General features: G+C 46.3%; 1 protein-coding gene across 4 annotated transcripts in view; it reads right to left on the bottom strand.

Moving 5' to 3' along the window:
* Window positions 1-15868, bottom strand: part of LOC120901509 (probable G-protein coupled receptor Mth-like 1) — a 153079-nt gene that overhangs the window by 72980 nt on the left and 64231 nt on the right. For all 4 annotated transcript variants that reach the window (XM_040309517.1, XM_040309516.1, XM_040309519.1 and 1 more), the window contains exon 4: window positions 8841-8919. In XM_040309517.1, the coding sequence (XP_040165451.1) occupies window positions 8841-8919 (79 nt within the window). The remainder of the gene's footprint in view (window positions 1-8840; window positions 8920-15868) is intronic.

Raw genomic sequence — 15868 nt, 5'->3', positions numbered from 1 at the left:
GCGCCAGGCGCGTGTGGTTTCGCACACATTCGCCTGGCTCGTGGAAGCATTGCGCGCAAAGAACAAGAAGAAGCCATGGAAGAAGGGACGCGGACGTGGAGAGATGATCTTTATTGGTTTACCAGATCGCTGATCTTTTCCGCAGCGCCACATTCCATCAGCGCGCGCGCGCTCACATACGCAAGCCAGTCGATCGGCCGCAAGCGCAAGGGTCGCGTACAAAGAGGCAAATGTTACGAGACGACACTGTCTGTTGGCCTTGTCAGCGTATCGATAATTAAAAAATTGCGTCCTTCCAACCTCCTCTCGCTCTCTGTCTCATTGCATCTCTTTTGCCATTGAAACATTAATGTGCATGCAATATGGGGCGGGAGGGAAGGGGCATGCAAATATTTTTACAACTGCTGGCCGTTGGCAAAGGCCACACAAAAGGTGATCGTCAAGTACTGCTTGCTATTGAAACGCGTCCTTCTGTAAGTTGCGCGTGGAATGCTATGGAAGCTTGCTGAAGGTAACATGGGGTAATGAGCTGAAGCTGTTGGGTTCATCAGCTACGTTCGTAAATACATTTTTCAAAGAGAATATCTAAATAAGGTACAATATTATTTCATATTTCTTAATTCAAGTCTACTTTTTTTCCTGATTATATTAGTTTATCTTCATTCTTTATGTTTTTATTTTATGTTTGCTTCTTTTATTTTAAATCTAATTAAAGTCTTTATTTTTCCTTTAGATTTTTAGTTAGAACTATAAATGTTTTCCATACTTTCATGATTTATGTTGTGTTTTTTTCTTTGCTCTTTTAAGATCTGCTTCAGATTGTATTGTACTCTCTTCACCTTTATTATATTATCATTTTTCTTGTGTTTCTGCATCTTACAAGTATCTTTGATTTTTCTTCTCGGATTGTCTCCTGTTTTTATTATTTGTTTTCTACAATTTATCTTTTATTTTTATTTTTTACTTCTTCTTGATATTTTTTCTTCTTTTTCTTGTTTTTTTTGTATTTTACTCTTTATCGATATTTCTATTATTTTTATGCTTTTTATTACTTTTCGTCTTCCCTCTTTTACTACTTTTTTGTATTTTTCATAGCGCTTCAAAGTTGTGTCCCTCTTTTACTACTTTTTTGTATTTTTCGTAGCGCTTCAAAATTGTGTCGCACAAAACATTTAATTTTAAGCTCTGATTATATATTTCAAAATCCATAAAAGGATCCACAATGCTTCCCAATTCCCTGCGACTGGAATAAATTTTCCTTCAGCATTTTGATACATTCAGTATTGCTCTTTCCTTTTTACCGCACACCGATTCACCGCTAATGTTACCCATTATCGTGCACCAAGTTATGAATAGGTACCATTTTCACCCGCTACACATCGCTACACTACGCCCACACCGCCCACTGTCGAGGATGACGAGGAGACATGGTGCGTGGCAAAATCAATGTGGTCCATCTATCGAACAATTATACACTCTAACAACGGTCGTTGGAAAACCAAAATGCAACATGCACTCGATGCAAAAACGCACACGAACCTGTCACGGTGGGTGGGAATGGGTGGAGGGGGGGCTGAATGGGACACACTATAGCTATAGTTGTTCGCGAGAGTCCATTGCAACTCCGCATCGTGGTGCGTGTGTGTCATGCGAGATGCGTGATAAGCAACACATGGACCGGGGCTCGACAGATGGTGCTGTGTGCGGTGGCTTTGGCACTGGTGCAGTGGTTTCAAATGACTCCATACTGTCGTGCACACGAACACAGCATCCCACCGCAACCAACCCAACCCACCCACCGACCGGTTAATGATCGAAGTGGTGAATTATTTTCATCTGACTGCTTGTAATTAAATGCCATCGGCACAAGAGCAGCTGTTGCAAGCGCGTCGGGATGATGAAGGGCATACATTGGTTGTGTTTCTCTGTGTGTGTGTGTGTGCGAGTGCATTCAAGTGCAGGTTGCAATTGAGTCGGATGTGGCGGGGAACGGGAGTGCGAACCACGCCGGTACTTGCTTTGTTAGTCGTGTCATATTAAACAGAGCATCCGCTCAATACCCCTGAAGCCCTAGATGGGTCGGGTTTTGTGATATGCTTTTGACATTATTCAAGCATCGTTGACGGGTTAACAATGGATGGGCGAGTTTCCTTTCAACATCTTTCTCAGCCCAACAAAAAAACAAGCGAGCTCCGTGCTCATTTTATTCAACAGTTTCGTCCACCGTTCGCGACCGTTTCTTTTCGAGCGACTCATTATTGAAAGTGAAATTTATTCAAAAAATGTCTTAACGCTACTGTGTACAAAGCCGCTCAAAATCGTCCCATCATCTGCATAATTACCGTCGCATTGGCATCGGTTCGGTTTCGTAACAAAAAAAGGTGTGAGAAAATGAATCACTGATCAGGCGTGGGTCTCATCTTAAGCCTCCGCCGTCATTTCCATCACAATAACGACTCGAACGGTATCATTTGCCATCCCAGGTCTCGGGTCCAAAAGGTGAGCTAAGGGAACGCGAACCATGTGACAAACACAGTATCTTCCACACCCTATGTCACAAGCGCAAGGGGAGAAGAAGGAAAACAAAACGAAACCCATCTCTGCGCCCCCGTCATTATCATCATCACAAATCACACCATCATTTCACCCGGCGGCCGAACGGAGTTCGAACATCGGCCCCGAGAACTGATGAACTTTAAATCGTGAGCTCACTCGTCTTCCATTTCCCAGGGGTGCGCGTGTGTTGTTTATTGCGCTTTTTTCCCTAAACCAAATGCCCCACTGAGGGCTGGTGAGTAGTGTATAATCTATCGGATTTGGACGGTGCAACATAAAAACGATCGCGAGTCGCTGGGATGATCCTCGAGAGGTGGAAGTCGTGGAAATGGCAGCAAGATTAATGCATTCCCATTTATCACACGCATGTACGACGCATGTTTAAGCGTTGTTCGAGCAAAACAGGCGAACCATTTTCCGACGATCACTATTAACACGATCGCAGGAAGGAAGAAAGACGGGCGGGCATTTCGATCACAGACACGATCATCTGGCATTGGCAATGTCACTTTCTCACAGCCTTGTTGCTTACGAGCGTTTACAGCTGTGCGAGAAATTCATATTTCTCCAATGTCAAGATCTGGGGCTCAAGATCGGATGCACGCATAAAACGCGCCCCTCCCACGTGAATCATGTCTCTTCGGGTTTTGGGTAAGGAAAAGGGGGAGAGTTTAAGAGCTCTGTGTGTGTGTGTGCGCGCGCCAGTGACGGAATGCGGATTAACGGATGGTAAGCGTCACTGTCCGAATGAGATCGACGCGGTCAGAGGAATCTTCCAGACTTGTTGAGGAAGATGTATAAATGGACACAGACTCACCAATTTACATACGATCTCCCACACTCATTCTTCCACAAAATCTGGACATCGGCATGGGTCATTGACTCTGGGAAATTTCACAAAAACAACAAACATATTTGAAAAAAGCGCTCGAAATACTTCCCGAAAGAATGTGTCTTTCGAATTGATTTGAGTTTCATCTCCGAGAAATAAACCAAAAGCTGATGAAAAATCCAGCTTGTCCCTGGCCCATTCTCGGGACTCGAGCCGCACTTGACAAGCCGAAACAGAACACACAGCGTATTTATGTGTGTGTGTGTGTGTGTTGATCCGTGTTTGTCCAGATATAAGCTCATAATTCATTGTACAATATTTATTTTTACTTTTCCACGGTCGCCTCTCAGTCGATTTTCTTTCTCCCGAGCGCACGGTAGGCAGCGGACGGTAAACATTTGCTCACTTTATCTACTGGTGCTATGCTGCTGTACAGTAAAGCCAGAAGGTGGTGGTGGGTTTCTTTAGATTGAAGGAGCTTGCCGGAAGACTCCCGTAGTAGCCCGATGATGATGATGATGATGACAGTCTCCACCATCCGCCTACGGGAGTTGCAAGTCCCACCGAGACAGGTGAGTCGGGGCCCCGGGTTTTAGATGCTTCAAGTTTTTATCTTATTTTCCCTGCCTCTCTCAAAACATTGCTCATACAGACACTGTTTGGATTCACGCTAAAAAGGTCAACCCCACGGTTTGCCCACGGACAAACACACACACACACGGGGTCTGGTTCATATTTGTTGTTTGTCTTACGGTTTAGGCTCAAATATTTTCTCCCCGCAAACGCACAAAACCCACACGGTGCAACGGATGCGGTGCCGATGGGCGTAGGACAAACACAGCAAGATAGATTGAGACGTGGTCCGGGCTAAGTGGCCAAAGCGCTACCTAATGTTTGTGTCGCGGCAGTCAATTGATGGAAAATTGAATTCGTGTCTTTGGCGGCTTAAGTCCGCGCGCAAAGCTTTTGGCCGTGTCTCGCAGTTGCTGCATGCAAAGGTAGCGACTTAACGAGGGTTCTTTGATACATTGTATGAACGGTGTTGGACAAATCTGCATTTGAATCAGACGTTAAATCCCTCGCCTGATAGTCGTGCTTGTCTGCTTGGTGTAGTGTTGCCTTTTGGAATACTTCTCACCCACTTCCTGTGCTCTTGTATCGGCTGCTCTATTCTCTTCCAAAATATTCTTAAGCCTTCTTTTCAACAAGCTCCCGAATTCCCGTATAACGATCCCATTGTAATGGCACGTAGAGCCCGTCCGTACAATGTAGCTAATCACCATTCGCATGACAAACGATGTGACTCGAAATACAAAAAATGCCAACAATTTCGAGGTTTTCTTTGGGAGCAGAATTCAACAAACAGAGCTTATAGAACCGGAATCGGAGAGTGGGGAAGCATATATGATGCTTCTAAGCCTAAAACGCTACGAATCATTACGCGTCAAAGGACTTCTGGCGGACACCTTCTTCTGCGTGTCACGCATCACGTGAAACGCTGCTCACAATGGAATAGTTTTTTTTTTATTGTTCCCTTTGATAACCATCCGCTCTTAAGAGCATTGAGTGGCAAAAGACCTGCAAACTTACAGTACGTATGCCATTCGATGCCGTTTTGACGAAAAAAGAAGCAGAACTTCCACCCATTCTCTGAGGAGCTTTCTGCGGGTGTCTTCGTAAATATTTAATGCATCAATTTTACGCTCAATTTCAAAGGCCTTTTCAAACGAGGCGTGTGTCTTGCTGCCAAAGCGGAAACCATATTTGCGTACCGCGACACTTGGGTAGGTCGTCCACGGTTCTGGTGCGGTTGAGTCGCTCGTAGAGTCATCTCCAGGGGCAACACCGTGTGTATGTGTCTCTTTGCCACTTGTGGCAGGAACAGCTCTTGGTCGATTTTAAAAGGCAAACACTTCGCCAAAACACTCCTACACCACTGTTGCTATTCCATCAACGCCATCTTGAGAGCGCACTACACGCGCATCCCACATCCCGTCCCCCGGCCAAGGCACGCTGGCTAAACAAAAGCGCCCTCTGGCGATAGTATCGCTTCCCCGATTCGGAGACTCGATGCAAACAATAGAAGATGGCGAGCCGGTGCAAAAACTGGTGCCACACATAAATCAATCATTTAAATTCACCATCCTTCTCGGGCCGGGACTTTACATTACAACCGTTCCGAGGTGCGTAGATCTGCTACAACCGAAAACCTTTTCACAACGTAGTTCCTTCCGCAAACATCAGTCTTTTGAAACCGAAACCGTACACACCAGACACACCGAGGCACACACGCGGGTAGACCACCAAGTCAATCTAAATTTATGAATGGTAAACATAGACCCACTCCCGGTTTTCTCGAAAAGGTATTGGAAAAATTCCTCATCCTCTTCACCGGCGAACGCGTGCCTTTAAAAAAACCACCACACACACACTCTCCAGAGGATATCACTTTTCGGGACAACAAGAAGGGAGGTTTCCGCTGCAAAACATAATGTAAACATGCCAATTCCATTTTCATACCACCGTCAGCGGCTTCTGAAGTAATGCCGCTGCTGCTGCTGCACACGTGTGTACACGTTTTGCACACCATACTATGTTGCAACTTTGTTGCGATCGTCCAAGTGTTGGCGAAAAGATACATCCCGCCATAGTTGAAGAATTCCGCTGAATAGTTTCAAACACCAACTAAAGCATTCTTCGCTCACCAAGAGGAAGGAGGGTAGTTGGCAGACGGAACGATTGCAATCACCAGCTGATGCATTCAATTTAAATCAGCAACGCATTTTAATTGAGCCTGGTCAGCTCCACTGTGCGACAGTTTTTGTCAATCATCCTCTCTAATGCTGTCTAGCTCCGAAGTGCGATCGATCTAGGCGAGAAGTACATCAAGATATTCAAGCAGTACAGCAGTACCATCACCCCCTGCGCCGTACAAGAGAGGATCAATTTTAACCACCGTCGATCGATGATCATCGCTTCAACCACTGGTTAATAGAATGCAGAACTCCATTACCGTACACGCCCGCATTCATGTTGTGCCGAGGTGGCCGAGTCGGCTGCCCGAAAGACAATCTCGTTAACGACCGTCATCTCCGTGTGCCCATAAAGGCGTAGAGAACGCCACATTTTTGTGCCGTTCTGGTGCGGTTCCGAACTGCTTGGACGGGGTGCAACACACAACTCGGGGCACCACCGCCTAGGTGGGCGTCCTTGAGTTGCCTTGAAATGCCCTGGAGCACTGAACTCACAGATTCGAGATGCTGTGTGTGCTGCTTGCGCCACATCGTCTTTGGCGAACCCGCCTTTTTGGTGCCGTGTTTTGCTACCGTACCCAAGAGATCTCCTCTTCGCTTCTCTCCGCTCGTCAACCAACTCGCTTTCGAAAAACAGTAACTGCCGGGTTAAAACTGGAAATAGAACCACGAGAGCTTCACCGCGACGCGCGAAAGAAACGTTGTAAAGAGATGGAGCACAGTGTCGTCGTAGGTAAACAGTGTCCACCTCGTCGGATGACCTTGACGTAATGGCAGCTGCTTTATCGGGCTCGTAGTCTTTTGCTAGACTCACCGCTTCCGCATTCAACGTTACTCACTTATACAGCTTGTTACGTTTAATGGTGCAAGATCACCCGAGAAGAGAAGGTTCACTAGCTGCTTGTTCCAGCAATACGGCCACGTTCCACAGTAGCTTGAATACCATTCTGTTCACTTTATTTTGAAAGGCTTTTGTCGTTTGTCGATCGCTTGAACAATAGCCTGAATATCCCAACGCAAGTCTGCAAGACTCTGCGGCGCAGTAAATGTGCTCCACTTGCTCCACAACAAGCCTAGACTTCAACAAGAATAACAATCCACATCCTTCCTGCAGCCCCGTACGGGCGTACCAGCAACAGTGTGCCCCAAAATTGCCCACTCATGATTGTGATTTCAGGGCTCCGGGCGTGTTCTTTGTGCTGCTGTCATTTGCAAACCGTTACAAAGTTTGCACGATCCCCAAGGGCGGAGCAGATCGAAACGAGATCACACTCTCGTGGCTGCAGATGGTTTCTGCAAATCATGGTAAAGGCATTCTACTGATCAGAGCCTGGTTGAGTAGGCTGTTCTCGAGGCACTTCTTACAATTGGTGACCGTCTAAAAGTGCAAGTAAGCACAGGTACGAAAGGCAATGTAGCCTTTCCCCCCCTTCGTGATTGAATGATAATATTGTTACAGTTTCTTTCACGTTGTCTTTCGGTGTCGGCATGTGCCAAAAACTGAAAACGTTTCAATCAAGGCGACTGGCTGGTAGATAAATAGCCTGTAAAAAGCTTCCTACTTTTTGGGCAATGTTACGGCAATTAAGCTTCAATGTAAGCCGGGTTTCAGCAGCGTGTTTGCAAGAAGCGATAAAATCTGCTCCATTAGTCGTCCCGGGTAGTAGCTGGGAGTTGGTAATGGTGGTAATCCCCAGGGTCTTAAAATATCAGCTTCCAAGCGAAAATTTTCCCGCAGCAGCTTCTAGGCCACACTCGATCGCACTAATCGCTGATACCGGGGACACGATAATCCAATCAATGTGCAACGAAACACGAGATTCTTAGACACTGCTCCAAATCCAATCTGCCAATCTTGCACAAACTCCGGGTAAACCCGGAGATGCCACAAACTTTGCTTCGCGCAATTTTCCACGAAGTTTAACGCGCCAGTGTTCGTGTGTTCCGCACCGACGAGTAATGATCCTACCCACTTCATATTGACGTTGTTTGCAACGAGTTTTGCACCATCTTTACTCCCATTTCATTACGTTACACGCCCTCACTGAGGCTATGCCATCCGCACCGAACAGCGGATGATGTCGACGAGGTACACATGGTCGTGTGCATGTGCCAAAAACTTTTCCCTAATTGCATTTCATCTCACACTGCACGCTTGCTCAACGGTTCGATGAGTTGCCTGGAAGTTGAGTGCAGAAACGAAATGCATTTCCCTCTCTCTCTCTCTCTCTTTACTTCTCCATCCCAAGTAACACGCATCAGCGCATCAACAAATCCTCATGGATTCGTCAGTCAAAACTTTCCAACTACGGAAATAGGGGCAGCCTCGTTGTTGCCAGCATGGAGAGATTATGCCGACACGAGATTCCTTGAAGTGGAATTTACACCGACGACATACACCGCACGTGAGCGTATGCTGGGAAAAGCTTCCAAAAACATGTCACTAATATCCCTGGTTGCTAGGTTTCGCCATCCGGCATGGTGACTGAAGGATGTACGCAACAGTTGCTGTCAATTAGTTTGATGGTTTACCGAAAGGACGTACCATCCGTGTAGTTTTTAGTTTTTTCTGCTTTAAAAATTTGGATTTTTTATAGCTCTTTGATGGATATGGAGTTTACCAGCACGTCCAACAACAAAAACCACGACTAAAAGCAGTCGACAAATTGTGAAATAATATGTCTCGCTGTCCAACTTACCGGAAAGTCCACCAGATATTGAAGCACATCGTGTTGAGCCAGAAGAACGCAGCCAGGAAGAAGAAATGCATGGAGATTGCTAAAAAGTGAGAAAAAAAACAAACCAAACACAAAACATTAGATGAAAGCGAAACATTAACGTTGGAAAAGGGTAGAAAGTGAAAGAGAAGAAAAAAATACGCGAGTTAAGCTGAATGTCCAGCGCGTTTGTTACGTTTCGCTTGTTGGTCGCTCCTCAGTGGTCCATTGTACGTACTACGGGGGGCGCTCGAGCTGTTTCCTGTTAATGCCCAGCTAAACTTCAACGCATCGCGTGATGTGTTTTTCATTCTTCCACCCCATCCAGCGTCACAAGGTTCTTTCAAAACAATCTTCTTTTATTTTCAACCCACCACAGCTCCTCCAACGGGGAGAGATGACCATTTTGAAGCAAAACGGAAAGAGCTTTTATCTTGCAGATCCATTCCCGGGTCTTTTCGCTCGTTGGTTTTGTTTCGTCGTTCACTTTTCACTGCTTTCCAGCGTACAACAGCACCGGGCGTTGGAGTTTTACACAAGCCGGATGTGCGAACAATCTTTTCACAATAGGTGTCCGGACGGTGTCTGTGCCATTGTAAGTTTTCCTCGTGCTAGTCTAGTTAATGCCACAACCAAAAAAAAAACAACATAATTTTCCACCCACGTTCAAGTCCGTTGGCAAGACAGCGGCGAAAGTTTGTTACAAAACTATTACCCCTCTCGAAAAACGGTAAGGACTTGTTCATTAGCGACTTACGCTAACTGCCATGAGTAGCCATGCTGCCATGATGTCATTCCACCTTCAATGGAAGGTCCGGAAATGGGAACTAATATTAAGCTCCACCCAAGAGCGTGGTTCACTACAATCGAGCCCTTTCCGCTGCGCTGCGTCATAAAAGAACAATTTAGATTATGGAAAAATGGTCGCGACGCAAACACCTTTGCCACCTTTGGCGTACTACCTTCCTCCCTTTGTGACATACAACACTGGTGCTGATGACTTTTTTTTTCTCCCGAGAATGACTCGCAAACTCTCACACTGCGAATCGAATGAAGTGGAAACGGGCGCGCGCGAGTCGCTCAGTGCTGTAATTAAATCTCATTAATCATCAAGACCGCCGTTAGATCACCGGATAGATCGCACCAGGCCGGTCGGTTGTAATTAATATTGACAATTTCTGATTGACGAGTGTTTCTTTGCGTACCGTGCGCGGACCATGCCCTAACCGCGACGGAATATCTATTCGATTGCATCGAAACCACGCGAGGAGTACGTACGCTTGGACTGTGTGTGTGATGTGTATGATCACTTGTAATTTACATTACGCAACACAGTGCGCTCTCTGTCCACTTTGATCTCACTCGACGTTGAAGGGTTTCATCAGTTACGCGAGTGACCTGCTCGATCACCGCCCCGCAGCTGTTGAAGTACATGTGAGGCGTACATGCGTCTTGGTGCAACTCCTTTGAAACCTCTCAGTCGAGCAGTTAGAGAAACGAGCAAACACACAACACACAATCAAACGTCATAATCATCCTAACCTTACAACCCCGTTGGCTGTAAGATCTCCCATTTCGGGACAGGTACACTACTGGCTTCAATCAACGTTTCAATGACCTCGCATCCTCCCCAAAAGTCATCGTCTAGAAGGAGGAGGGCTAGGCTAATACACTTCAATTGTTTTCACCTTTTGCTGCCGTAACTGCCGCCAAGTGGGGCCAGCAGCATAAACAGGCGATGGCTTTTCGGTCACGCGCTCGAGTATTGCTTTAAATTATGCCATACTAATAGGCCCCGCAAAGATGGAAAGACAAACAGCAGCAGAGCTGAACGGTGGCACGCGAGAATCAAAATAAACATACACACCGGGCAGGGTAGGCGTTTGTGCACGACCGAAGGTGTGAAAACGGCCAGCAGTGTATTACATCAATCATAATAAAACGCGCCACTTGAGGCTGATTTATGCGCTGATAAAGTGTAGAAGAGGAAGGAGAAATGACTCCATAATTATAAAAGTCAATATACGAACTTCAGAAAGAAGTGACCAATTATTTGAAGAAGGTGATTTAAATTAATTAGCTTTTGTTATTTGCGTGCCGAAAAGAAAGCGACCAACAAAACGAACCCAAAACAAGGAGCAATAAAACTTATGAATACATTATGGCATATAACCTCAAAACCGCTCGTCGTAAGGAAGTAACTCATTAGCAGCAAAACTATTACTGGGTGCTAAATACATTGAACTAACCCCTCGAACTGTAGAAATTACCGTTACGTCAGCCCTGTTCTGACAATCGCATACTTCAACGATGACAACCGTGTCAAAGGTGCGGTTACAGCGTCGAGAACTTTTGCTGAAGATCGATCGACTATCGAAGAAAACATAACCTCCAATTATATCAACAATGTAGCGACGGGCGTGCTAAACGGATTCTTCGACGCCATTCGAACGGGAAGAGTCCACACATTCGTCACAGAGTCACGCAGACCCACTCTCACCAGTAGCGAAGTTCTTGCCTAGAACCTGCAACCTGTGTGTAACAGAGAAGAGCAACATCATCATCAGCAGTGCTGCTAACGGTTTCTCAATCTTTAGCCTTGATTACCGCGGGCGATTAATAAACGCTAGTTGCTGGTACTACACGCGCACTCTGTACTGTACGCTCCGTACGCCCTTTGCTTCTAGCTTCTGGCTTTATTCCAGAACAGATCTTTTTGTGTTTTCTTCCCCTATTCGATCGCAACACGCCTACTGCTACTACCTAGGAAGCAGCTAATCCACACAGACACACATACAGACTGACTCATTGTAAATCGTGCAAACTCACTTTATGCTAAGTAGCCTGCGGCCTGCCTGGGTGTACACGTGCACATCAGAAGACGGAAGAAACCACAGAGAGAAAGAGAGAGAGAGAGAGTAGCTCTGAACCGTTAGAATCGAATTCGAAAACCAAAGAACTCGCCCTCTGTGTGGAGCCGTAGAACGACCGCAGTGTGCGCGTGATGATCTATTTCTCTGGAAGGCTTGGTGCGCGTCCGACTGTACGCCTTGGGGGCATATGATAATGAAGACTTCCCATCCATCCGGGAGCTGCGGGAACACCACACTCACCAGTAGCACGAGTTACTACTGTCACTATAAACTGATCACCCTTGTTCGCCACACGTCGCCATTGTCGGTGGAACTGGAGCCAAAAGAAAGCTGACAGGGAAGCGAAAGACGACGACTTGCGTCCACCGTTGGAATCGCTAGACGCTTGGTGGGCACACTGGCACTCGGTGATAAGCAATTAAGGTGAATTCATTTGAAAAAATTATCATCCCAAATGTGGCGTTGAGGCGTTGTTGAGAGGTGCAGATTCCACTTGCATCATTGCACATCGTCACTGGTCGATCAGTTCCCCCTCACCCGATTGGGACAGACTTCAGACAGTGTGTCAGACGCTTCCGGACTTTTACCCAATACCCGTAGTAGTGCGCGAGAAAGGTAAGCACGCGGTGTAGTCTTGTAAACCGCTGACAACAGGAGCTCCGACGCAAGACCTCGCGGAATAAATTTGCATTGTAATTTATGGTATTTAGCGTAGAATTTATTTTATAACGGTTTGCACTTTCTGCCCAGGGATTGCGCGCTCGTCTTATCTCGTCTCGTTCCACCGTGCTCACCCTGATCTGAGTGGGTCTTTCTATCCCCCACACTTAATTGCTACTACGGCTTCTGCGAACATTAGCGCACGGTGCTGTTTATTTTGGAATTTACCAATCGTGCCCAGTTTTGCGCGCACGGAATCACCATTTGCTGTTTCCCTTCCCTGTTCTCGCGCACTGTGAACAAGAATGCTGGCAGGTGTCGATGTACGTGAATTATGCCCGGCATGCAGTGGGCCAGCGTATATGGGCGTACATGGTACGCCAGCTGAAACGTAGCGTTTCCATGACCCAAGCCAAAGTCCGCGCTCGTGAGCTGGGCGTTAAGTGTGGCCCAATTTTTGGCGGTACGAAATGTGTATGTGACGTTAAAGTTGGAATCTAGGTGGATCCAGAGCATTGTGGAATCCATTGAAAAGAGAACATTTGTTTACGATTTCGATGACAGGTAAAATGGATGAATTTTTGATGTGTTCTATTTCTCAGTTGAATTTCCATAATTGCAATTCCAACCATTCCACAAAAACAGCTTTTGAGACTATAATTGTAGGCTTTAAACATGGTACTTAACTTGCATTCCTCATTCTCACAACTTCATCTCCAACAATACTCCTCAACAAGAATTCATAATTATCACAAAATAATACACTCCTCTTTTTGTGAACCTCTAAAGACATGATCTTACACCTTAATGCATCTTCACTTTCCTTGACAACAACGGGGCAAAAAGTGTGTTAATCGAGAGAAAACGCTTTGTGTCTGGTGGTGGTCATTATCCGTTTTCTCGCAAACCATTTCTGTCCCAGACACTGTACCATCATTAGACAACCATCAGATCACATCGGGTGTATTTTTGCACGTTAAAAATGCCACCGCTGCTGCACAAAACTGTGTCAAGTCGGAGCGCGCGCGCCGAGATTTTAAGAAGGTGAGAAACGCTTTGAACTCATTCCCTTTTCTACGACAGTTAACGATTTTCATTCCAGGCTTGAAAACTAAGGGCAAAGGAAGGCTTATCAGATGAGGTTTTCCATTTCCGCCACTACAACGAGCCGGCGCGCGCGCGTGAGAGCAAGATCACGGAGCACACAAACACACAGAGAAAAACATCCACTCCATTCCTGCGGGTGATCTTAGATATTTTTCCAATCGCTCGGTTGTAATCTGGCTGTCTTACTTTCACCACCGGGCTCCCCTTTTCCCTGCACCCACACAAAGCATCATGATCATTGGGACGTGAGCCCAGCAGCAGCAGCAGCAGCAGCATGATCGCTACCGGATCGCAATCCCGACGATGATGTTGTTGTACAATTTTAATGTGAAAAAATCAATGTTTGCTCTCTCACTCGTCCCGCTCGTCAGCTCGATGGTCTCGATTCGTGCTTGTTTGCTTTCTTCCAGCTCCAGCGATCGTCGGTTCTTCGCAGCCGGGTCGCAATTTCCGTGAAGAATCGTAAATTCTACATTTCCGCTCGGTGAGTTAATTAAGGTGGTCGAGGAAATTCGAAAGGGTCGTACGCGATCGGAGCAAACGAACCCTTTTCATCGCAAGCTGCAATTCGAGCAGAAAGGGGGAAAGAAGCCGCACTTCTTGTGAAGTGACATAAAAAAACCTCAACGCTCAATCTCGATCGTATCCGGGAGATTCTGTCGAAAACTGTCGGCGAAGAATCGGTTGCCACCGGAACCATTATTATGCGGAGCGCTGCGGAAAATCACAAAAGAAACTCCCCGCGATGTTTCCGACTGTTGATGTGTTTGTTGCGTTCGACTTTTCACTGGGCGGTAGTAGTATTTATCTTGAAGCCATGTCTGGAGGGAGGAGCGAAGAGAGAAGCAAACACCTTTCCCAACGATCTCACCAACTTTTTTGTACGATGGAGTGTTTCTCTAGTAACGGTTTGGCTAAAAGAAAAGACGTCACAAAAATACACCCCAATACGTCTTGAATTTAATGACGGCAGTTTTTCCAGCACGTTGTTTGAGCGTGGTTTGTGCAATGGCTTGAGAATATCGCTGCACAGAAAACCTTCTTTTTGTGCAAATTTCTCTTCACTGTAATCCGTTGACAAACGTGCTACTCGGGACCGACCCATCGGTGTTGCTCGGCCTGTGGCGGCAGTTGCGGTGCGTTAAAAATGGCAAATAAAAATCGTTCACATAATATGCTGCCAACGTTTTTTGGGCAGGGCGACACGATACCATAAAAAGATTGAGAAGCGCGCGACGCTCTGCAGGTTACTGCTGCCTTCGTTTTATTGCGCGACGATCATGGGCGATGACCAAAATAGTACACAATTCAATGCCGGTCAAGGCGGTGAGACCTGGACGACCTGCGGTAGGGAGAGCTGCGTAACACACCTACTGGGCAACAGGCATGGGCGTTGAATCAACGGACCTGCCAGTAGTCCCACGAAGATGGAAGTTGTTTAATCTCCCGTCTGTAAATTAACCTGCCTGCCGGCCGTGTAATTGATGATCTTGGTGCCTGCTGAAAGAGAGTGTTTCGGCGATGACTTGCACGCGTTTGGGGCGGTTGAAAAATTAAGTTCATGGTGATCAGTCCGTTTTGAAACACGACAGTAAATCGCAGGTGATGGCCACGTCCAAAGTAATGCGCTCTCATCATACGCGTGATTTAGTGCGAACGTTTAGAGGAGAAATATTATCAAGGTTTAAGGGAAAGCGTGTAATTTTAAACGCAAAAAAAAAACGATCATAAAATAATGCCTGCAAATTATGTCTAATCAAATTGACCCATTATATGCTCTGGTCATTAAAGAAAACTGCTTCTACCAATTCGTCGATGCCCCAATCCAGCCGGTAGAAGACACAAACTATCGATTTCCCTCGACCAAGCCGACTTCGGAAATACATTTTTCATGGTGGAGACGGTCATTAATTTTTTTGCCGATTTCCGGACCTCCGGAAAATGACCACCCACCTACAACAGCACGAACCGACCAACCGATCGACCGACCGACCGGGGAGCGCCTGCTGGGATTTGTAACGATACAGTTCCGGAACCGTACTAAATCATCAAAAGCCTCGACAGCAGACTGTGTGTCCAGAGATGGGTAAGTAACTTCATACGATGAAGTAACTGCTCTCCAGGCGCAGTGAGCCCGAGTAGTCACACACACCGGATCCTGGTGTTAGTAAATTGAATTTCATAAATTTTACCAAGCTTCACCCATCCCAGGCTCCTCACGAACTTTAGTCTTCCAATACCTAATGATAGGACCACAAGTATAAGCCACTCTAGTCTCCAAAAAAGAAGAACACCGTGAAACCTATTTCCTGACAACATGGACAACTCCAAAGGAGAGAGTGAGAGCAGAGAGAGAGAGAGAGAGAGAGA

This window comes from Anopheles arabiensis, chromosome 3 (genome assembly GCF_016920715.1).
Source record: "Anopheles arabiensis isolate DONGOLA chromosome 3, AaraD3, whole genome shotgun sequence".
NCBI lineage: Eukaryota > Metazoa > Arthropoda > Insecta > Diptera > Culicidae > Anopheles > Anopheles arabiensis.
This window is presented reverse-complemented; position numbering and strand designations above follow the sequence as displayed.